The 24,561-nt window shown below is 47.6% G+C and overlaps 1 protein-coding gene across 6 annotated transcripts in view; it reads right to left on the bottom strand.

Moving 5' to 3' along the window:
- Positions 1-1,075: 1,075 nt before the first annotated feature.
- The window catches only part of RCC2 (regulator of chromosome condensation 2), a 30,675-nt gene continuing 7,189 nt past the window's right edge, over positions 1,076-24,561 (bottom strand). For 3 of the 6 annotated variants that reach the window (XM_081017968.1, XM_081017966.1, XM_081017967.1), the window contains exons 3-11: positions 20,030-20,123; positions 14,575-14,718; positions 11,574-11,705; positions 10,245-10,333; positions 9,862-9,976; positions 9,564-9,730; positions 8,635-8,815; positions 7,697-7,802; positions 3,198-3,687 (exon numbers count right to left, since the gene is read on the bottom strand). In XM_081017968.1, coding sequence (XP_080874094.1) covers positions 3,510-3,687; positions 7,697-7,802; positions 8,635-8,815; positions 9,564-9,730; positions 9,862-9,976; positions 10,245-10,333; positions 11,574-11,705; positions 14,575-14,718; positions 20,030-20,123 — 1,206 coding nt within the window. In that variant the 3' untranslated portion in view covers positions 3,198-3,509. Of the gene's footprint in view, positions 1,187-3,196; positions 3,688-7,696; positions 7,803-8,634; positions 8,816-9,563; positions 9,731-9,861; positions 9,977-10,244; positions 10,334-11,573; positions 11,706-14,574; positions 14,719-20,029; positions 20,124-24,561 lie in introns of those variants that run through there. The other 3 variants (XM_081017965.1, XM_081017969.1, XM_081017964.1) reach the window with 3 other exon arrangements.

A 24,561-nucleotide genomic window follows, 5' to 3' on the forward strand; every position in this document is an offset into this window, starting at 1 on the left:
TAATATGCCCTTCTGTTGCACAGAGTTCTTATCTCTGCTGGCTTGCATGCTCAGCTTCTGAAGGTTTCAGAAGCTTGGGTCGCAGATACATGCTGATCCGAGGACCGGAGTTCGCCCGGCTGCTGTCCGGTGGGCTGGAGCCAGCTGGGGGCCTGCCAATTGCCCCCGTTCCCTTGGACACATCCCAACAAGAACATGGCCTTACTTTGCTCCATGAATTGGTCTAACCCTCTTTTAATGTGATCCACGTTGGTGGTCATCGGCAACCCTCCCTCCCACAAGATGCAACGACAGTCACCGACTAGGATTACCGCACTGGCCCGAATATAAGCTGCGCCTGCAAATAAGCCGCAACTTTAAAATTCAAGGATTATTTGCGGGTATGGCCCACCTCCCGACACTACCACCTGAGCGGGGTGGGGAGGCAGCAGGCAGCACTCAGTCTCCAGGCACTACCTCCCCAAGCTGGCACTGGGGCAGGCTGGGGAGCGGAGGGCTGTGTGCCGTTGCCCTGTGCTGTTTCTTGGGAGAGGGGGAGCTGCGCTCCTTTGCTGATGGCCTCCCCCCTTCCCCTTTGCGGCACGCGGTTGGGATGGGCGCCGTTGTCCCGCACCCCCGACAGCCCTCGAATATACCGTATTTTTCGCTCTATAAGACGCATCAGACCATAAGATGCACGTAGTTTTTGGAGGAGGAAAACAAGAAAAAAAATATTCTGAATCCCAGAAGCCAGAACAGCAAGAGGGATCTCTGCGCAGTGAAAGCAGCAATCCCTCTTGCTGTTCTGGCTTCTGGGATAGCTGCGCAGCCTGCCTTCGCTCCGTAAGACGCACACACATTTCCCCTTACTTTTTAGGAGGGAAAAAGTGAGTCTTATAGAGCAAAAAATACGGTAAGTTGCACTTTAACTTTTCACAACTGGAATTTGGAAAAAAAGTGTGGCTTATATTCAGGCCAATACGGTAGATTGGGGCAGGGGGGTTGGTTGCCAGGCCAGGACACATTCCCCCCCCCCCTTTTTGAGGACCCAAGAAACTTTCAGAAGGAGGTTTGGAAGCACGAGGTGCTTCAAGGTGGTTCCTGGCTGCCGCTACCTGTTCTTTCTTACCTGTTCTGTGTAGATGCCATCCAAAGTCTTCACCTCCTGAGCTGCAGTTGAGGACTTGGGCTTGTGGTCCCCGTAGCCCTGAGAAGACAAAAACGGGACTCAGACCCTCTCCAAATTAAAGAGCCAAGGCAGTTCTCCGCTCTGACCTTTAATGCACAGAATGTCAGGAGGCCAGACCTCAAGCCTTTTCCCTCCATAGAACAGATCAATCATCTCAGTCCTGAGAAACCTGTTTGCCTTGTAAGTCTCTGGGTGGCACCAGGCAGCTGCCTTGCAGAGTCGGACCCACTGGTCCAAATAGTTCAGTGTTGCCTACATTCACAGGCAAAAACTCTTTTCTGGCATTTCAGAAAGGGGACATTCCCAGCCCTTCTTGGGAGATTGAACCTGGAAGCTTCTGAGCACAATTCAAAGTGTTGGTGCTGACCTTGAAAGCCCTAAATGGCCTCAGCCCTGTATACCTGAAGGACCGTCTCCACCCCCATCGTTCAGCCTGGACACTGAGGTCCAGCTCCAAGGGCCTTCTGGCGGTTCCCTCCCTGTGAGAAGTGAGGTTACAGAAAAGCAGGCAGAGGGCCTTCTCGGTAGTGGCACCCTCCCTGCAGAATGCCCTCCCGCCAGATGTTAAGGAAATAAACAACTATCTGACTTTTAGAAGACACCTGAAAGCAGCCCTGTTTAGGGAAGTTTTTAACGTTTGAAGTTTTATCGCGTTTTTAATATTTTGTTGGGAGCCGCCCAGAGTGGCTAGGGAAACCTAGCCAGATGGGCGGGGTATAAATAATAAATTATTATTACTTCTGCATGCAAAGCAGATGCTCTACCACTGAGCCACAGCCCACTTGAAGCTTCTAGTCCCCGTAAATTAAGAGCTGCTTTAAATACAAACATTGGGAGCAGACCTTTGGTCCATCTAGCTCAATACTGCCTGCAATGACTGGCAGCGGCTCCCTCCTGGATTTCAGGCAAGAGGACATTGCCTGCTCTACCTGGAGACAAGGACGTAAGACGAGTCTGCTGGATCAGGCCCATCTAGTCCAGCATCTTGTTCTCAGATGCCTGTGGGAAACTTGCAAGCAGGATTTGAGCGCAAGAGCGACACTCCCCCCTCCTGCAGCCTCCAACAACTGGGGTTCAGAGGCATAGCATAGCCCCTGTGGCTAGTAGCCACTGATACGCCTTATCCGCCAGGAAAACGCTGGAGATTGAACCTTGGAACTTCGGTGTGCACAGCAGACCCTCTTACCAAGGCTTTCCAAAAATGGCTTTTGCATCATTGGCAAGGGGTGCAGGCCAACTTTTGCAAGGGAATACAGAAAAGCAGAATAGTAGATCAGGAAGGGACCCTGTGGGCCATCATCTAGTCCAACCCGCCCTGCAATGCAGGAACCTCAGCATGTGGTTCCCTATCCAACTTGAAACCATGCCGGACCCTGCTTAGCTTTGCAAATGTGCTAGCAGCTTTACTGCCGTGCCACTAGGAGGATAATTAACCGAAGGCCACACTGTGCTGCCGGCTTGATGCAACACTAATCTAGATATTTGATGGCCCAAAGACTTGCCCCTGAAAGGGTCAGCTTTGAAAGCAGGCGATTTGGGAGTTTTCAAACTGTTTTTATGACATTTGTATTCACACGTTTGTGAGCTCCCTTGGAAGGAGGGAGAGCTAAGAATGTAATAAATCATAATAATTTGTATGTGTGAGAAATTGGTAGCTGGATCAGTGTAAGCCATGTATGACATATTACATTTTTTTTAAGTGCACGATGCTTAAAGGTAAAGGTAAAGGGACCCCTGACCATTAGGTCCAGTCGTGACCGACTCTGGGGTTGCAGCACTCATCTCGCTTTATTGGCCGAGGGAGCCGGCATACAGCTTCCGGGTCATGGGGCCACCATGACTAAGCCGCTTCTGGTGAACCAGAGCAGCGCACAGAAACGCTGTTTACCTTTCCACCGGAGCAGTACCTATTTATCTACTTGCACTTGACGTGCTTTCGAACTGCTAGGTTGGCAGGAGCAGGGACCGAGCAACGGGAGCTCACCCTGTCGCGGGGATTCAAACTGCCAACCTTCTGATCGGCAAGTCCTAGGCTCTGTAGCATCCCTAATCGGTTGCTAAAAAGCTGTGAATTGCACTGTTTTCCAGTCTGGAGCCTCATCTCTCGTGTTGAGAGAGCCTTTCACAGCATACAGTGAAAGCATTACAATTCACTTTGAGCAGCCATGGCTCCCCCCCCCCCAAAGCATCATGGGAGCTGTAGTTTGTTAAAGGTGTTGTTGGCAGACCCAGCTATTCCCCTCCCAGAGCTGCAATTCCCAGAGTTCCCTGGGAAAGAGGAATCGATTGCTCAAGCCCAAGCTCTCGTTGTCACCTCCTCTGGAGTCGATGGGACCAAGAGTCAAGTCCTCACCCGGCCAAACCAAGCGGCAATGGAAAAGCCTTCCTTCCTTCTTCCCTCCCCCAGATGTGGGCCTATCGCAGCAGCTGCGTCTGCCCTCCTTACCAGTTCTCCAAAGGTCGGAGACGGGCCCCAACTGATTGTGCTCTCATCTGCAGCCACTATTATACTGCTCTTCCTGAAAACAGGTACACAAAGGAGGTTACTGTTTTGGAGAGCCCCGGAGCCCCCACCCCACAGATCCCTTCTCAACCTGGATGTGCCTGCCAGCTTGGGTAGACCCAGGGGCCCACACCTCGCAACAGGCTCCTCTGCCTTCGGAAGGCGGAAGGAGCGGTTACCAAGAAGCAGGGCCTTCTCTGCAGTGGCTCCCTGTTAGATGGAATATCTTCATCCCACAACAAAAAGGACAGTCGTACGTACCTGGATCTGGACCTTTTAAAGCACTGTGTGAAAGCTCGCAGTGGGATTTAACTGTGGGTACACTGAACACTGGTACAAGTGGAACCTTGGTTTTTGAGCGCCTCGGAAGCCGAACAATTTGGAACCCGGACGCCGAAAACCCAGAAGTAATTGCTTCCGTTTTTGAACATGCCTCGGAAGTCGAACAGATTCCAAGGCGTGCTTTTTTCCATCTTTTTGCCGACTACCCATTGATCCTGTTTTCAAACATTTCAGAAGTCTTCTGAAATGGATGACGTTCAAAAACCGAGGTTCCACTGTATATTGAATAGGCAGGGGGACGGAAAGCTTTGGCTCCCTGGACGCCGCCGAACCACAACTCCCATCGGCCCTAGCAAATGTGTCCAATGGTCAGGGATGATCTGGAGGGCCAAAGAGGTCCACCCCCCCCCGCCCACAGGTGGAATAGTGTCAGATGAGGGGTGTGGGGACGACGACACACAGGTTCATCTGCAAAGCTCAGTGGGTAACCCCAGGCCTAGCCTGACTCGCAGGGTTCTTGTGAGGATACAAAAGGTTTGTGGGGAGAAGCACGTAGTCAAGAGCTCAGCCAGATTGGATCAGGCAAGTGGCCTTCTCTAGCCCAGCAACCCGTTCTCGCAGCAGCCAACCAAGGGCCCATTGGGGGAAGCCCACAAGCAGGGTGTGACGGCAACACTCTCCCCAGAAATGGACAGAGGCTTGCGGCCTAGGACCCACGTACCTACGGGATTGCCTCTCCTGGTATGCCCCGCAGAGGACCTTAAGGTCCACAAATGACAACATTTTGGAGGTCCCAAATCGCAAGGTGATTAGATTGGTCTCAACGAGGGCCAGGGCCTTTTCAGTACTGGCCCCAACTTGGTGGAACGCTCTGTCACAAGAGACTAGGGCCCTGCGGGACTTGACATCTTTCCGCAGGGCCTGCAAGACGGAGCTGTTCCGCTTGGCCTTTGGTTTGGACTCAGTCTGACCCTTATGTTTCCCTCCCCTTATGGTCTTGATTTATCAGTTACTTTTAAAATGAGGCTGCATTTTAAATTGCATTTTAACCTGTATTTTAAATTGGTTTCCCCGCCTAATTATGTTTTGTAATTTTACTGGTTTTAGCTGCCCTGGTCCCTCTGGCCGGGGAGGGCGGGGTATACATAAAATTTATTATTATTATTATTATTATTATTATTATTCCCTTGAAGGGAAGATGGGCTGCAAATAACAATGGTTATATTCCTAGAGGCATAGGAAGCTTCCTTCTCCTGCATCAGCCAGCTCAGTTGTCGACAGCTGTGGTTCCCAACATGAGGCACATGCCCCACAGGGGGGGCAATTTGATTTTTAAGCAGGGCAATTCAAGAATGAGTTATTAACAGTGATTTTTTTTGCATTTCTTATGGCTCTAGGGGCCCCTATATATATATTTCTTATGGCTCTAGAGGCCTCCTATATATATACAGTGGAACCTTGTGTTACGGACGGGATCCGTTCCAGAGGCCCGTCCATAACATGGAACTGACGCAAGCCGAAGCACCACGTCTGCGCGAGGCGCGATTTAGCACTTCTGTGCATGCGGCGAAACCCGGAGTAACCCGTTCCAGTACTTCCGGGTTGCCGCGGGACGCAACATGAAAACACGTAACCTGAAGTGGACGCAACATGAGGTATGACTGTATATGGTGATTCATAACGAGGTACACAGTATAAATGCAAACTGTATACTTCATTATGAAGCACCCTGTATATTGTGACATACAAATTTTTAAAATTAAAATCAGAATGTATTTTGAATTTGTTAGGTACCTTTATTTTATTGCATAGCAATTAAAATGATCAAAGTATTACAGAAAAAGCTTCCATTAAAATTATTTTATATTTATGAATTCAGTTCTCTATTACAGTAGTACCTCAGGTTACAGGCGCTTCAGGTTACAGACTCTGGTAACCCAGAAATAGTACCTCGGGTTAAGAACTTTACTTCAGGAGGAGAACAGAAATTGTGCAGTGGCGGCAGCGGGAGGTCCCATTAGCTAAAGTGGTACCTCAGGTTAAGAACTGTTTCAGGTTAAGAACGGACCTCCAGAACGAATTAAGTTCTTAACCTGAGGTACCACTGTATATGTTTCAAAACTTTATTTGCTATTTTTTCATATCACTTCACATATTATTTTTTATTTTTATTTTTATTATTATAAAACAATTTCTTAGGTGATTTCTCCCTCGGTACTTCAACTGCCCTTTTCTTTCTTTAATTTTTCTCTTTCATGGCTGCCATGTTCTTTCGGAAGCTTGTTTAGAGCAAGTTAATGGCCTTTTAAGCTTCCTCTATGCAAATAGGAATTCACTTTTTGAATACAGTGGTGCCTCGCAAGACGAAAAGAATCCGTTCCGCGAGTCTCTTCGTCTTGCGGTTTTTTCGTCTTGCGAAGCAAGCCCATTAGCGGTTTAGCACTATTAGTGGCTTAGCGGATCAGCTGTTAAGCGGCTTAGCGGATCAGCTGATAAGCGGCTTAGCGGATCAGCTGATAAGCGGCTTAGCGGCTTGGGAAAAAGGGGGGGGGAAAGGAAAAACCCCCCGCAGGAACTCGCAAGACATTTTCGTCTTGCGAAGCAAGCCCATAGGAAATTTGTTTTGCGAAGCACCTCCAAAACGGAAAACCCTTTCATCTAGCGGGTTTTCCGTCTTGCAAGGCATTCGTCTTGCGGGACACCACTGTAATAAGAATTATGTGTTCCCAGAGTTTCAAACAGGAAACCTTTCCGGGAGACGCTGGGGACTGAACCCGGGACATTCTTCATGTCACAAAGATGCTCTAACCACCTGATTTCCATCTGGTCTGCTTTTTGTTTGACCACTGCCATGCCGCACCCAATTTTACCCATCACAACAACCCTGAAATGCAGATTAGGCTTCAAAAGCATGATTCCATGGGGTTTGAGTGGAGGTTTGGGCCTGAGGCCTATCCCACAGCGGCGCACCATTTTATATAAAATCACCTTGGTTGCAATTCAGCAGGAAAAGAGGCACGATATAGATCCCTTTAAAGCAGATGGAAACAACTTTTTTCTAGATGGACATCTGCCCCCTTAGAAACTGCCCCTCAGTGCTTGCTTGCTTAGAAGCAAGCCTCTCATTTCCCGATAATCTTCCAGTTGCTAAATGGCTGAGATGCCAGTCCTTCCTTCGTTTTCCAAGTACACCACTGTCTGCAGGAGGTTAAGCCCATTAGCAGGGGGATCTTCAGACCAAAAATAACAGAAGCAGATTTTAGAGGCTCCCTCAAGCCCTGTCAGAAGAGAAAACCACTCTCTTGAAAGTGACAATTAGCAAAAAGAAAGAGAGAAGGTGACTGAACCCCAAACAGATTCAGCCATCAGCTCAAAATAATAATAATATATCATTATGCAAAAGGAGATGGCTCTTTGTAATAGCTTCCATTAGAGGCCATTAGAAAGGCACCTCTATGCCCCTTTGCGCATATCAACAGAAGAAGAGAGGGAGCAAATTTATAAATGGAGAAAAGGAGGGGGCTTGAGGGCACTTAAGCTATTGCGGTCAAAGTGAAACTTCTCAAGTTTCTAGCCCTGAAGAGAATTTTGTTGCATGGTGAACACAAATGGTCAGTCCTGTTAGAAAACCCTGGCGTCTTGGGGGAGGGGGGGTAAGGTTGACTCTGGGTGAGACAGCTTGCTGTTGTTGTTTTTATAAAGGCACCTTTTTCTCACTCTCGTATAAAATCACAACTTCTTACCCACAAGCCAGACTGCGGATTTTCCAGCCACATAGATCCTGCACAGTTTTGGGGTACATTGTGGACTCCCGGGAGGTGTTTGTGGCTCCCCAGAAAAACAGGCCTCCTGTAGAAAGGGGAACAAGAGGGGGTTATTGAGTCTTACGGTTAATATACACGGCACATTGGACTACTGCAATGCGCTCTTCGTGGGGCTACCTTTGAAGGTGACCCAGAAACTGCAATTAATCCAGAATGCGGCAGCTAGAGTGGTGACTGGGAGTGGCTGCCGGGACCACATAACACCAGTCCTGAGAGATCTGCATTGGCTCCCAGTGCGTTTCCGAGCACAATTCAAAGTGTTGGTGCTGACCTTTAAAGCCCTAAACGGCCTCGGTCCTGTATACCTGAAGGAGCACCTCCACCCCCATCGTTCAGCCTGCACACTGAGATCCAGCGCCGAGGGCCTTCTGGCGGTTCCCTCATTGCGAGAAGTGAGGTTACAGGGAACCAGGCAGAAGTGGTGCCCACCCTATGGAATGCCCTCCCTTCAGATGTGAAGGAATTAAGCAGCTATCTTAACTTTAAAAGACATCTGAAGGCAGCCCTATTTAGGGAAGTTTTAATATTTAATGCTGTATTGTTTTTAACACTCGACTGGAGGCTGCCCAGAGTGGCTGGGGAAACTCAGCCAGATGGGTGGGGTATAAACAATAAATTATTATTATTATTATTATTATTATCATTACATAGTTGTGTCTCCCTGGCACTCTTAAACCAACACACAACTCCAGCAAAAGCTGTGCAATAATCTTTTCTCTTTTTTTGCAAATAGTGTGCATACATCTAATGAAGGGGCCTTCTCGGTGGTGGCCCCCTAGTTGTGCAATGCCCTCCCAGGAAGGTGGTGTCTGCAGATGGGCTTTGCAGTCTGAAATCTGACAAGGCCTGCGGCTTACCTGTTTCACTAATGGCGAAGGAGCAGGTGTAGCCTGCGTAGATTTGCGCCGCCCCACGCCCGGGGAAGTCGAAAAGCTTCACCAGCCGGGGCACCATTTCGTCCCTCTGCTCGGCATGTCCCAGGCGGCCGTAGCCCCCGAAACCCCAGGAGAAGACGCGTTTCTGAGAGTCCAAGACGAGCTGGAGGAAGAAAGCGGGTGAGGAATTGAAAGGAACCTGCGAGCTTGCCAAGGAAGTTGGTAAGGTTCATTACTGAGTTATTTGGAGCTCAACAGATCAGCCTTCTTTCCCAGGCCGGGAGAAAAAAGGCAAAAACAGGGTATTTATCGGGACAGTGTCATTTTTGCAGCTGCTGTTGAAGTTGCAAAACAATGAATGAAGCACGGAATGGAGCAATGGAGATATTTCTGGAACAACAACAGAATATCAGCTCTGCCCAAGGCATGATGGAGAACAGCAACAACCGGGAAAAGATAGATATAATGTTTTACAAGGACAGGAAGGAACATCACGGACAGAATAATTGCAACACACAGGAAGAACAAGGATGTAGTTTGAATGCTTCACCTGGAAGTTTATAAATCATTTAATGTGTCGATACAAATGGAAGTCGTTAATACTGCAGCTGTTGTATAAAGGATTGTTATTTTGACAGCACTATACTCTGAAAATTTATTATTCCCAAAATGAAACTTTCCTCTGGTTGTAAATATTAAGATGATGCCAGCAAGAATGAGTCTGTAAAAAAATGATTTGAATCAAGTCTTACTGACTAGTGACTTAAATCGTGATTTAAATCGATTTGATTTAAAATCGAATCCACCCTGTCTGCACCCAATGCAATTTTCCGGACTCCCAAGTGCTTAGGACGACAACTCTCATTGGCCGCAACGGTCAATCTAGGCAGCAGAGGATGACCAAGTCTTACCGTATGATTTGCCCCGCAAGCAACGTCCCTCACCACAACGTTTGGCACCGGCAGGATCTGGCCATCTTTCGTCTTCTCGATGAAGATGGCGACACGGCGGGGAACCAGCTCACAGTCATACTCTATCCTCTGGGCTCGGGCAATGAACTTTCCGTCGGAATTGTGCCCTATTTTTTGGGGGGTGGGCAGAGAGAGAGAGAGAGAGACTAAGGAACGGACACAACAAGGAAGGGGAAGGCTCCCCTCTCCCGGCCCCTCCCCTTACGCCACCAAAACGCGGAGGAAATTAACAGTGTACCCAGCTGTCCATATTCGGGGCATCCAAAAGAATACAAGTTCCCTTTGCAGTCCATTGCCATGCTGAACTCGGCCCCACACGCCACCTTTGTAATCGGCTGCCCATTGTACATGATCTAGAAAAAAAAGGGGGGGGGAGGTTAGAAAAGGCTGAAAGATACGCCAACCCTCACAAAACCTCTCCAAAGGGTCACACGCCTAGTCTCGCAATTCACTAGGTCCGCACAAACTGTATGTCTGTTGCTCTGATCGGTGGAACTGGCACTATTAAAGGTGCCACAGCAACAATTCCACATTTGTAAGAAATCCACCTGGGTATAGGGTGGTATATAAATTCCATAAATAATAATAAATAAACAATAAGGATGCAGTCCCTCTGCCTACCTGAGTGGGGCTGGGAACGGCGTCAGTTTGATTGCCTAGGCCCAACTGACCCATCTTGTTCTCTCCAAAGGCAAATACAGAACCGCTCTCTGAAACAGAAAGGTTGGACAAACAACTTTCCGCTTTCACACCATGCTACAGAGACCCACAGCCAAAGCCCTCCCTCGCCCCACTGCTTGACTTATTTTATTTTGACAAAGTAAAAATCATAAATAAGTAAGAATAAAAATGTGCACCTCACCCCCGAGACCATTCCACTTTAACTATCCAACCTCCCGAAATCTCAACACCTCTTGCGATGGTTTGACCCCTTTCCGTTTTAACAATACAAATTCTACAAACACCTTCCATATCTCCTCGAAATCATTTCTCCTGCGGATTCCCTGTCTTGCCTTAATAGCACATGTTAATTCATCCTTAATCGCTATATCCCACACCTCTTTATACCATTCTTCTATTCTGCTTGCCCTTTCCATTTCCTAGCTATCATAATTCGTGCAGCTGTCAATAAATTTGTGAGCAAGTCCTTCACAGCCTGCGAACCTCCCACCCCATCGTAAATTGATAATAATGGACTTTCAGTCAGCTTTAATCCAGTGATTTCTGTTATCTCCTTAAACACCCACTGCTTTTGACTCTGTGGCCCTTTCAAAACAGCAGCAAAGGAAAACTGCCTATGTCAGAACATGGGTCAGCCAACCTCAGGATTGGCGACTCTGACCGGCAGCTGTGACTCTCCTGGGATCATCAGACAGGTGAGTTTCCCAGCTCTGCTACCTGGATTGAACCTGGAACGTTCTGGATGCAAAGGACATGCTCTCCCCAACACCCCTTGCGAACCATGGTCCTTTCCTTGACAACACAGCAAGTTTCCAGTCCTCATCGTTCTGAACAAAGCAGCACATGAAGATAGGAAACTGCCTTATACCAATTCAGAACATTGGGTGCACTGCGCTCAGCGCCTCCTACACTGACTGGCAGCAGCTCCCCAGGGATTCGGGCGAGAGCCCTACCAGGAGACACCCCTGGGGACTGAACCACAGACCTTCTGCATGCCAAGCAGGTGTTCTGCCACTGAGCTATAGATTCCACACCTGCTGACGGCACCTCTGATTCCTAGGCCTCGTCCAAGACTTCCCTCTCCAGAAACCAACTCTGTGCCTCTTGTTGGAACAGCTGTTTCCCCACCGTAACGTTCTCCTCCTGGCTGCTTTCCCTCTGAGCCGCCTGGTGAGCATTCCGTGACATCAGAGCAGCTCAGCCAATAGCAGGGCACGGTGGAAGGCAAAAGCACGCACGGACACACAGATTGGACAGAGCCTCTCCTACCTGTCAGGGCTAGCGTGTGGTTGCGGCCGCAGGCTGCCGAGACGACGGTTTCGCTGCAGAGCACTTCGATGGCCTTTGGGGCATCCACGCGCTTGGTGTCCCCGTGGCCCAGCTGCCCTTTGTCGTTACGTCCTAGAGAGTTAGGCACACACACATAAACAGTGACTGCGAAGCCCAGATTACAGGTGTGCAACTTGCTTTTAAAAAACAGCAGCAGCCGAATCGGGAGCCCAGCAAGCGGTGAATTTTGCGTTCTCTCAAAATCAGAACTTGGGGGTCCATCTAGCTCAGCGCTGCCCACACGGACTGGCAGCAGCTCTCCAGGATTTCGGACGGGGCTCTTTCCCACTTTTGCCTGGAGATGCCGGGATTCGAACCTTGAACTCTCAGCACGCAAAGCAGACGCTGTGTCGCAGAGCTGCTGGATCCCACGAAAAATAAAGGAAGATTCTAGCCCTGGAGATGCCACTGGGTTCTTGGGGGGGGGGGTTGTTTCCCAAAACATTTTTATTGATTTCGCAAAAATATGCAATAAATGAACATAATAACTTCCGTACAAAAATGCATTACTCTTTATATTATTGATGTATACATCCCTCCTCTTTCCAGAAGTCAGGGAGGTATTATTATTTATAATCTATTGTATGATGTTTACTTGTTTTGTTTACTATCTGTTTTAGTCATTCCTTCCCCAGAAGGTGCAATCACATGGCACCTTCTGCATGCAAAGAATAAAGCCTCATCTAGGGTTAGTATTGTCTACACTGACCGGCAGCAGCATCCCTCCAGGAGTTCAGATGGGGGTGGGGAGGTCTTTTGTTTTATTATCTATTTTTGTCATTCCTTCCCCAGAAGGTGCAATCACATGGCACTTTCTGCCTGCAAAGAATAAAGCCTCATCTAGGGTTAGTGTTGTCTACACTGACCGGCAGCAGTATCCCTCCAGGAGTTCAGATTGGGCGGAGGGGAGGTCTTTCCCAACGCTACCTGGTGATGCTGATGGGGTCTGCATCCGAGTCCTTCAGCATGCCAAGCAGCCACTCTAACCACTGAGCAACCTTCCTATAATGGTATGGGGTTGGTCATACGTAAGTTGCTGCCTCTCCTGGCTATGTTGCCTTGTTAAACCTTTCTGTCTGGACAGCCCTTCAATTCGTGGCTGCCTCAGTCGCTAGCAGAATCCGTCAGTGGGCGTTTCTTAAACCTTTTCCAACATAAAAGTTGTTTGACACCCAGTCTCCTCCTACTTTCTCTGCGCGGAAGTCTTCTGCGCAGGGAGGGCGTGGGTAGCGGAGGACCAGTGCTCTCCCCGCTGGTGTCCGGTGAAGAGTCTGGGAGCCCTCTCGCCGATTCCCCCATCTGCCCCTCCTTATTCCTGGTGTTGCACTGAATTGCTTCCCCATCTGCTGAGCTGCCTCTCTCCCTGCTGGGCCCTTCTCCAGCATCATTAGAGAGCCTTCCCTCCACCTCTAGCTCCGATGTCAGTTCCCTGACACTGCCCTTGCAACAAGCAGGGATTTCTCCAAGCAGTTTTAGCTCCAAAGGACATATATGAATGCAGAAGGCTCAGGAGACTTACGAACATGCATTTTTCAAGCCACTGCAGCACTGAGCCTACAATTCTATGACTGAAGTCACATGCTCAGATCTTCTTGTCCCAGTGAACAACCTGACCACTGAATTCTGCACCCAGGGTGGATAAAAACCAGTGATTTTTGTTTAAAAAGTGATAATTAAAAAATTGGATTTTATATTTATTTAAATCGGATTTTTAAAATTTAAATTGGATTTTTAAAATAAAATGCTTTTGGAGGAAAAATCTTTCTAAAGATAATCTTTAGATAATCTTTCTATTAGAGTTACATTATAGTTCAAAGGCTATTCATCAGGAAATAAGGATTTGTTTTAAGTTTTTCATGTGTGATAAAACTCAGTCGAAGTTTTTGTTAAAAAAAACAATCATTTAACCGCATGTTAACAAACATGGATATATATGCTATAACGTTATTGTTTTAGTTAAATCAATTGTTTAAACTGTTATTTAGGAAATGATTATTTTTCTCCTTCCAATGAAGCACAGCATAAAAGTTGTCCAAATATAAACAGTTAACTTATTAAACCTCACAATCATCGGTCTATGTTATTTCTAATAGTATAACCAAATCAAAATAAAAAAATTTTTTTCCTTCCTGTAGCACCTTAAAGACCAACTAAGTTAGTTCTTGGTATAAGCTTTCGTGTGCATGCACACTTCTTCAGATACACACGAAAGCTTATACCAAGAACTAACTTAGTTGGTCTTTAAGGTGCTACAGGAAGGAAAAAAAATTTTTTATTTCGACTATGGCAGACCAACACGGCTACCCATCTGTAACTATAACCAAATCAGTAATTCTTGATAGAACTGTATAAACTACTCTGACAATTTATTATTCCAAAAATGAAACCTTCACCTGGTTGCAAATATTAAGATGATACCAGCAAGAATGAGTCCTTCTTTAAAACAATGATTTAAATCAAGTCTTACTGACTAGTGATTTAAATCATGATTTAAGTCGATTTGATTTAAATCAAATCTAAAAAGGTAAAGGTAAAGGGACCCCTGACCATTAGGTCCACTTGTGACCAACTCTGGGGTTGCGGCGCTCATCTCGCTTTATTGGCCGAGGGAGCTGGCATACAGCTTCCGGGTCATGTGGCCAGCATAACTAAGCCGCTTCTGGCGAACCAGAGCAGCACACGGAAACACCGTTTACCTTCCCGCTGGAACGGTACCTATTTATCTACTTGCACTTTGACATGCTTTCGAACTGCTAGATTGGCAGGAGCAGGGACCGAGCAACGGGAGCTCACCCCGTCACAGGGATTCAAACCGCCGACCTTCTGATCGGCAAGCCCTAGGGTCTGTGGTTTAACCCACAGCGCCACCCGTGTCCCAAATCAAATCTACCCTGGTGCAAACTACCAAATGCAAACCCTGCTGGAGATTCAAGACACTCACCCCAGCTCCAAAGTTTCCCCTCAGTGGTGATGAGCAGGCTGTGAGCGGCGCAAGGCCCTGAGACCACTGTCCGGACTTGGACCCCCGAGAGGGAGCCGTACCTGTGGGGCCCCCATAAGTTCTGGCCCAGGTTCCTGTAGGCGGCTGCAAGGAAAGGCAGTAATGGCTTAATAATAATAATAATAATAATAAACCACAGGTGGTGGGCTGAGGCAGTCCTGTCGAGGGCAGGCACCCCTGACTTTCCCCCTCCTCTCCGTGCAAAAAGCAGATTTCCAATGGCAGAAATTTTCCACCAGGCAACCCACAATAATGACCAATAATAATAACAACAAACAGTTCTTATCTGCTATTATAATGCTGTCGCCTTAATCGGAAAAATGACTCAAAGCTACTAACGAAAGCAGGAAAACCGAACCGAATCTATTACGAAAAACGCAAGGGATTTTGAGGGATATACCACATCTGGCTCAGAGACCTGCACCAGTCTTGGGATATAAAAACCTTAATTACTTGGAGAACAGTTAACCTGTGAGATCGCCTTGCCCCATAAATGCCCACTTGACCTCTTTGATCTGTGGAAATGAAACCGGCTACAAATGCTACCTAACACCCATTCAACATTTGTCTTTTGAAATTTTTCAAGTTTATACATTTCACTGATTTTACAATCGTTTTAACATTTCAAAACTTGACTTCCTTCCCCCTCTTTCTGCAGTTCCTTAAATTTATTTTTATTATCGTCTGCATATCCAAATTAACTTGGCTCATTTATTCAGCTACTATAAATTTTTACTCTTATAAAACTGCAGGTTATTACAATAATCCTGCCAATGTTCTTATCTGTTTACAATATATCTGTAAATATTCAATAAACCATTTCCATTCTTTTATAAACAGTTTGTTTTCTTATTCTTCCGGTAAGTTTTGCCATTTCTGCATATTCCACGGCTGGCAAACTAAGGCCCAGAATCCGGCCTGTGGACTGTCCGGGAACCAGCATGTCTTTACATGAGTAGAATGTGTCCTTTTATTTAAAATGCATCTCTGGGTTACTTGTGGGGCATAGGAATTTCTTCATTTTTTTCTTCAAAACATAGCCTGGCCCCCCACAAGGTCTGAGGGACAGTGGACCAGCCCCCTGCCAAAAAGGTTTGCTACCCCTGTTTTAAACAGTTGTTTTTAACTGGGCTTTTTTCCTCCCCCGATCAAATCGTCATTTTATTCTTTTTGCAAGCTTTGATTATTATTTTTTGTTATTCACAACCAGGCAGCATGTACATTTTGTGAAATAAATAATACAAATTTAAATCCATCGCATTAATATCCTACATTTTTCTTCTCCAAGGAATTCAAGATAAGAAAAATCCTTCCAGTAGCACCTTTAAGACCAACAAAGTTAGTTCTTGGTATGAGCTTTCGTGTGCAAGCACACTTCTTCAGATACACTGAAACAGAAGTTGCCAGATCCTTCTATATAGTGAGAAGGTGGGGAGGGGTATTACTCAGAAGGGTGGTGGGAATGGGAGATTGGCAGATAGCTGAGATGAGCCTGCTGACGACTCTTAACGACTGTAATAGGTCTTACAGGAAAAGGCAAGGGGTGAGAAGGTGAGAAATGGCTTAGTCATGTATAATGGGATAAGAATCCATTCCTGGAACCAAGGAATTCAAGGTTCTCCTCCTCCTCCTCACTGAATCCACACAACAACCCCGTGAAGTAGGTTAGGCTGAGAGGCAGTGACCGGCCCCAAATTTACTTTTTAGCAGGGTGGGGAGATTTTAACCCTGGCCTTTCCCAATACAGTGGTACCTCTGGTTAGGTACTTAATTCGTTCTGGAGGTCCGTTCTTAACTTGAAACTGTTCTTAACCTGAAGCACCACTTTAGCTAATGGAGCCTCCTGCTGCTGCCGTGCCACCGGAGCACGATTTCTGTTCTCATCCTGAAGCAAAGTTCTTAACCCGAGGTACTATTTCTGGGTTAGCGGAGTCTGTAACCTGAAGCGTATGTAACCTGAAGCGTATGTAACCCGAGGTACCACTGTACTGGCTCTCTATATTAACTGAAAAACTTAAAAAAAGAGAAACTCAATAAATATACACACACACAAAAAATAAATATAAAAGAGGTCTAGCTGATCCTGCCCCCCTTTTGCACTAAACCAAAAAGTCCTAAATGTTGCAACCATTCCTTACAGGGCTGGCTTCTTCCATTTCTACCATGGCTAAAAACACCCTCCAGATGCAAATCCATAATTTTCTCCGCTGGGAGCCAAATGCCACACATTTACACCTGCCCTCCAAGTCAGAGGGAAAGAGTTGCCTCCCACCAGACCGGGCCAAATGATTCATAGGTCCAGCATCATTTGCTGCAGCTGGTAGCATCCTTCCCAGGTCTGTCTGTCTGTCTGTCTGTCTGTCTGACCTCTGTTTCCCACACTTCTTTGTCTAACAGGAAATTGCCAGGGGTAGACCCTCGGGCCCTTCTGCAATCGCAATATGCACTCCGTTGCCCTGTCTACATTTTGCAACCCCTCTCCCTTCTGCCTGCCTGCCTTTTTCTTTCTTTCTCTTTCTCTCTCTCTCCCCCCTGCCCCCCAACCTTTTGTCTTCCTGGAGATCACAGCCTGAGCTCAGATGTCTTTTAAGCCAGGCGCCAAACAAAGAGACCAGTCTGAGCTGGGAGGCAGATGTCAGCTCCAGAGATAAGGAAAATCTGCAGGGTGGCAATACTATCCACCCCCCCTCAATCTGCATTTTGATACATACCAGCAGCTTAAAATGCGAGCCTTAATGAGCCAGTGAGCAGATCCCCCATCGGACAGCATCCTGTTCTAACAATAGCAAATCTAGATGCTTATTATGGGAAGCTTGCAAGCAGGACCCGCGAGCAACAGCAATGTTCTCCCCGCTTGAGAATCCCAGGGACCAGAATTTGCAGGTAGATTACCCCTGGATATGAGAGAGCCCCATCTATTTAGCATGGCTTTGTGTGCTGCTCTGATTCGCCAGAAGCAGCTTAGTCATGCTGGCCACATGACCCGGAAGCTGTACGCTGGCTCCCTCGGCCAATAAAGCGAGGTGAGCACCGCAACCCCAGAGTCGTCCGCGACTGGACCTAATGGTCAGGGGTCCCTTTAACTTTAAACCTAGCAACATCAGTAGAGGCCTTTACCTATGGTAAAAAGGTATAAGTTAAAGGACCCCTGGATGGGTAAGTCCAGTCAAAGGCAACTATGGGGTGCGGCACTCATCTCGCTTTCAGGCTGAGGGAGCCGGTGTTTGTCCACAGACAGCTTTCCAGGTCATGTGGCCAGCAGGACTAAACTGCTTCTGGCACAACAGGACACCGTGACGATTGCACAGAAACACTGTTTACCTTCCCGCTGCAGCGGTACCTATTTATCTACTTGCACTGGCGTGCTTTCGAACTGCTCGGTTGGCAGGAGCAGGGACAGAGCAACGGGAGCTCACCCCATCACGGGGATTTGAACCGCCGACCTTCCGATCGGCAAGCCCAAGAGGCTCAGTGGTTTAGACATCAGTAGAGGCCTTCAGTGCAGGTCTCTGAGCACAGGAGTTACAGATTTTATATATAAATAAATTTGGTACCCTTTTTTCACATTCTTTATCTTTCTGGTGCTCACACAACTCCCCTTAGCCAAGAAGGACCGAGCAGTAGTCAAGTTATAAACGTGCTGGATGATTAAATATTTTTCATCTCAAAAGAAGAAGAAAACCCAACCCAAATCAAAAATCAGTTTTTCCTATTGTCATGAGGCCTAAGAGCCTTGACGGAAGAGCAGCTGATGGTAACAGAAATGGAAAGAAATACAGCACCATAAAAAAGAGATAAATAATAGGGCAGAGAAACCCCACCCGCTAAAACACAACCATTCAGCAACAGAGGCTCCACGAGAAAATAATTTCAGGAGTGGCCTAGCCCTGAAAATACATGTTGCGACAACAATGCTTATAAAACGTGTTTAGATCAGCCTTGTCCAGTCTGGGGCTCTGCAGACAAAACTACAATTCCTACCAGCCCCAGGGGGCAATAGCCAGTAGTCAGGGATAGAATCGCAGCCTTGGAAGAGATCCCAAGGGTCATGTGGTCCAACCCCTTGCAGGGTTGCGGGGAGTTGTAGGGCAGACCCACACTCCACATTTAAAGCCTATCCGATGCACATGCGACTTCCTGGGAACCACAGCGTGTTGATGGTGCTGGGAATGACAGCTCTGTGAAGAGGAAACTACAGTTCCCAAATCACCTGGAGGGCGCCAGTTTTCAGAAGGTTGCCCTAGATTGTGGGGAGCAGGCCATGCTTAACGGGCAGTGTGACAAGCTGAGATCTGCACATGCTCAGGGGCACCCTTGGCCTTCTGAAGTGTGCGCTTGAACAGCCTTAGGCCCAAGATGATGATGAATGCAGGCCTAAGGGGCTGGTGTGAATTGTACCCCAATTCCCCGGAATGGAGAAGGCATGCTTAAAACAAACTTGTTTATTTAGGAGACCACTGTAAGCAGATGAAAACATCAGCAGAATTCTAAGAACACTTATAATGTAACAAGTACTAAGGACAGTATGGACAGATTTAAAATACAGTGGAACCTCGTGTTACGTACTGCCCTCCTTACGAATGCTTTGGGTTACAAGCTCCGCTAACCCGGTAGTAGATTCTCCCGGTTGCAAACTTTGCCCCTGGATGCAAGTGGCAGGCGCCATTAGCAAAAGCGCGCCTCATGTTAAGAATGGTTTCGGCTTAAGAACGGACCTCTGGAGCAAACTAAGTTTGTAACCGGAGGTACGACTGTATGGACTATGAAATAATATGTTTTTTTTCTGTAGATGTATGCTTTTTGTCTTTTTTTGTTTGTTTGTTTCCTTTGGTTTTTTTTTTTTTTTTTGTATGTTCTGTTCTTCTTTTTTGTTTGTGTAGTATTATTTTGGATTCAATGTCTGTAATTTCTGTTATGATTTTGCATTGAAAATAATAAAAAATTAAATAATAATAATAATATGCGGTTGAAAGCGTTGACAATAGGAGGGGATATAGGGAAGTCTAGAGATTCAGAGAAAGCTCTAAATGTTGATATTTATCAGTACTGTTATAACTCTACACTCGTAAAACCAAATAAAAATTATTTTCAAAAACAAAACAAACTTGAGCAACATTGCACCGGCCCAACTTTCCACCTTAAAAATACAGTAGAACCTTGACTTACCACCACCCCTACTCACGAACAATCCGACCCGCGACTGCGGCAAATCCGGAAGTAAATACCAGGTTTGCTGCGATTTGCGCATGCGCAGAAGCGGCTTCTGCCGACTTAACATGTGCAGAATGGGACTACTCCCAGCAACCCGGATCGACTCACGAACAGACCACTGGAACGGATCCTGTACGTGAGTAGAGGTTCCACTGTAATCTGGAAAAGTAGCAGTTCTACCTACCTTGCTGCTTAGGCACTTCCTTACGGCCAATCAAGTCCCAGTTGGTGGCTCCAAATATCAGAAGCTGCCCTTTGAACTTGGATCCTTCAAGCTTCTATGAGGGGTAGAGAAGGTGGGAGAGAAAAAGAGAAAGAATCAGATCCAGCATTTGAAATTCGCCAGGGCTAAGTACGGACCCCCAGGACAAATTAAGTTCGTATCCGGAGGGTCCACTGTATAAGCTAAACAAGCTAAAACTTAGGGCCCCTCTCTCTTGGGGGCCCCAAAAAAAAATTAAAGGGAAAAAAACCACTGGACGCACATTTCCAAATTATAAGATAAAAAACAAATAAAATAAAACCTACATACAGCAACAGTGCTTTGTTTTGTGTAGGCTCCTATGATGTAAGTAATGGACCTTGCCTGCTAGCCTGCTCCCTAAAACATCACCGGTTTGCTCATTTCTATCTATAGGGTGCCTACATTCTGCATGGATTGGTTGCAAGGCAACATGTGCAAATGGCTTGAGATACCTATTAGGTCCATCAATTACCATACAGCACAGGGTTCGGCAAGCTTTTCTCGCCTCGGGCCAGTGTCTCCAGCGACGATCGCGCAGCAGGCTGGAGGGCGGGGGAGTGTGCGCCCGTACGCGTGCGCACACGCTATTTCCGGGTCGGAGGAGCACCAGAAATAGCGTTTGCACATGCGTAGGAGGCCCCTGCACATGCACACAAGCTATTTCCAGTGCTCCTCTGACCCGGAAGTGAGTCCCTGCGCAGCACTGCTAAGAGCGGGCGGTGGCAACAGGGGTTGCTGTGGGCCAGATAAACGAGGGTCTCAGGCCTTATCCGGCCCCTGGGCCAACGTGACCGCTGACATAGCATATATTCAACACAAAAACCAGCAACAATTTGTTGTTGACATAGGACAGCTGGACATATAAAAGGGCCCCATGACCTTCAGTAGCTCAGGGCCACATCAAACCTAAATCCAGCCCTGTTCCTAATCCAAAAGCCCACCTGATCCGCTACGCCCCAGACTTCATTTTGCAACAACAAACGACATTATCACCAGCATTGTGTGCCTGGCATGGAGGCAATTCAGATCACGGCAAAGAGAGAGAGAGAGAGAAAGAAAACACTACAAAGAGAAACAGGAAAGAGTGACAGGAAATGAAGCTGACTTCGGGTGCTGTGTCTGGGTTGCGAGGGAAGGGTGTAGGTGCCATTCTATCAGAAGGAAGTATAATAATAATAATAATAATAATAATAATAATAATAATAATAAAGTGGTACCTCGGGTTACATACGCTTCAGGTTACAGACTCCGCTAACCCAGAAATATCACCTCGGGTTAAGAACTTTGCTTCAGGATGAGAACAGAAATTGTGCAGCATAGGCGCAGCGGCAGCAGGAGGCCCCATTAGCTAAAGCGGTGCTTCAGGTTAAGAACAGACCTCCAGAACGAATTAAGTTCTTAACCCGAGGTACCACTGTAATCATCATCTTATTATTATTTATACCCTGCCCACCTGGCTGGATTTCCCCAGTGATGCTCTCCTGTCCCGCCACAGTTGGACACAAAGGTCCCAGACTGAAGTCAACAGGACTTCCTTTTGAGCAGACACACTGCAAAACACCCTAGGTTTAGGACGGATAACAGAAAGTACTTCTTCATGCAGCACAACTATGGAACTCACTGCTGCAGGAGGCATCAACGGCCGCCAACCCAGATGTCTTTATGAGAAGACCAGGCAAGTTCCCTGAGAAAGGGGCTATCGATGGCTATTAGCCAACCATGGTTATGCTCTGCCTCGCAGTTGCAGGCAGCAACACTTCTGAATTTGAGTTTCTGGAGACCGCAAGGGGGGCAGGAAGAGGGTTCTTCTACTCATCTTTTGCTTGCAGGTTTCGCACAGGCATCTGGTTGGCCACGGTGAGAACAGGAGGCTGGACTAGAAGCAACACCAGCACAAAACACACACACACTCTCTCAACCAAGTCAGGACCCAAACCTTGACCACAGAAACAAAGACTGGGTGTGCACAATTTCATATGCTCTTCCTGCAAACCTTGGATTTACTTTTTTAAAAAAAGTTTTAAGAATGTAAGAAGGGCCCAATGGATCTGGCCAATGGCCAATCTTGGTGTATAGGTAAAGGACCCCTAGACGGTTAAGTCCAGTCAAAGGCGACTAAGGGGTGGAGCACCCATCTCGCTTTCAGGCCGGTGTTTGTCCACAGGCAGCTTTCCGGGTCATGTGGTCAGCACGACCAATCCGCTCCTGGCGCAACAAGACAATGTGACAGAAACCAGAACGCACGGAAACGCCGTTTACCACCCCACCAGAGCAGTACCTATTTATCTACTTGCACTGGTGTGCTTTTGAACCGCAAGGTTGGCAGGAGCTGGGACAGAGCAACGGGAGCTCACCCCGTCGCGGGGATTCGAACTGCCGACCTTCTGATCGACAAGCCCAAGAGGCTCAGTGGTTTAGACCAGGGGTCAGCAAACGTTTTCAGCAGGGGGCCAGTACACTGTTCCTCAGACCTTGTGGGGCGCCAGACTATATTGGGGGAGGGAAATGAACAAATTCCTACGCCCCACAAATAACCCAGAGATGCATTTTAAATAAAAGGACACATTCTACTCATGTAAAAACACGCTGATTCCTGGACCATTCGCAGGCCGGATTTAGAAGGCAATTGGGCCGGATCCAGCCCCCGGGCCTTAGTTTGCCTACGCATGGTTTAGACCACAGCGCCACCTGCTTAACCTTTAATCTCGGTGTAGCGTACTGTTCTCCCAATGGACCCAATGGATGCCCGTTACAAGATGCTCTCAAGCAGGATCTGAGCATAAGAGCAACCCTACTTGCGATTCAGAAGCCTAACTGTCTCTGACAGCGGAAGAATGGAAGAGCTGCCAGCTGGATTAGGCCAATGGCTCCTGCAGTCTGGCATCCTCAGGTGCCCCTTCGGAACCAGCACTTGGGACCCAAGCACAAGAGCCTTCCCTGTCCTGCGGTTTTCAGCAACTATTATTCAGAAACATTGCTGCCTTTGACTGCGGAGGACAGAGCATAGCCATCGTAGTTAGAATAATAATAATAATAATAATAATAATAATAATAATAATAATTTATTATTTGTACCCTGCCCATCTGGCTGGGTTTCTCCATCCACTCTGGCCATCTTCCAACAAAGATTAAAAATACATTAAAATGTCACACATTAAGAACTTCCCTAAACAGGGCTGCCTTCAGATGTCTTCTAAATGTCAGGTAGTTGTTTATCTCTTTGACATCTGGTGGGAGGGCATTCCACAGGGCGGGTGCCACTACTGAGAAGGTCCTCTGCCTGGTTCCCTGCAGCTTTGCTTCTTGCAATGAGGGAACTGCCAGAAGGCCCTCAGCGCTGGACTTCAGCACCCGGGCATAACGTTGGGGTGGAGACGCTCCTTCAGGTATACTGGGCCGAGGCCGTTTAGGACTTCAACAGGTCAACACCAACACTTTGAATTGTCTCATTGCCCTTTGAGAATTTGCCCAATCCGCTTGCAAAGCCATCAGTTGGTGGTAATCGCTACCTCCGACAATTGAGCTGTGTGTAAACACCGAGGGGGTGTACACACTAAACAGAAGCAACAAGGTTCCTATGGCTGGATCAGGCCAGAGGGGGCCCCTCTTAGTCTAGCATCCTGTCCTTTGGGGCCACTCAAAGGAAACCCTCAAGGAAGACCCCAAACTCTGCCCATCAGCAGTTGCCAGCAATTGGCAATCACAGGCATTCTGCGTCACATTGCAGAAGTGCTTTGTAAGAGTCCTGCAAGAGATGGATCAGGCTGGTCAACCACCTTAGTCCTCATAGGTGCCCATAATGGGAAATCTGCAAACAAGCTCCAACCCCAAGAGCAACGCTCTGCCCTTCCTGGGGCTTCCAGCAGCTGGCAATGAGGAAGCAAGTTTGGTGCTCACAGCAGCCAAAAAGCGGCAACTTTTTTTTAAAACAAAATTAGTGCGGCCGTTTTAACAAGCAAGAAACAGCCCACTGTTTTTTGTTTCCCCCCCTCCCAATTCTCCCTCCTCCCTCCACTGCGGTCTTGCCTTGGCAGGCCTGGAGGCAGACAAAAGGCAGAGGAGGAGGGGGTGGGAATGTGGGAGTTTGCAGACAGGCCCTGCTGTCCGGAGGGGCCGGGCTTCTGTGCTCTGCAGGAGGACTTCCCTTACCCAGAGAAAGGGGGTGGGTGGGCCCCCACGCGGTCGGACAGGGAAGCCTCCAGCCCCCCCTAGCGGGCGGAGGGCACGCATCAGCATCAGTGTCCTCCCGTGGATTCCCAGAGCCAAGGGAGGGGGAACCTCCCCCCCCCCAAGTGGCCTTATAACACAGGCATGCCAATCCTAACATCTTGAATCGCTGCATGCTACGTCTTTGGGGTTTTCAAACAGCAACAGATGCCAACTAGTGCCACCCCCCAAGTTCTCCAAATACGTTGTGTGTTTTGGGGGGGGGCTGGGGGGGGCAGGAGGAAGCTTGCTAGTTTGCTGCTCCA

Source organism: Podarcis pityusensis (assembly GCF_964106645.2).
Source record: "Podarcis pityusensis genome assembly, chromosome: 8".
NCBI lineage: Eukaryota > Metazoa > Chordata > Lepidosauria > Squamata > Lacertidae > Podarcis > Podarcis pityusensis.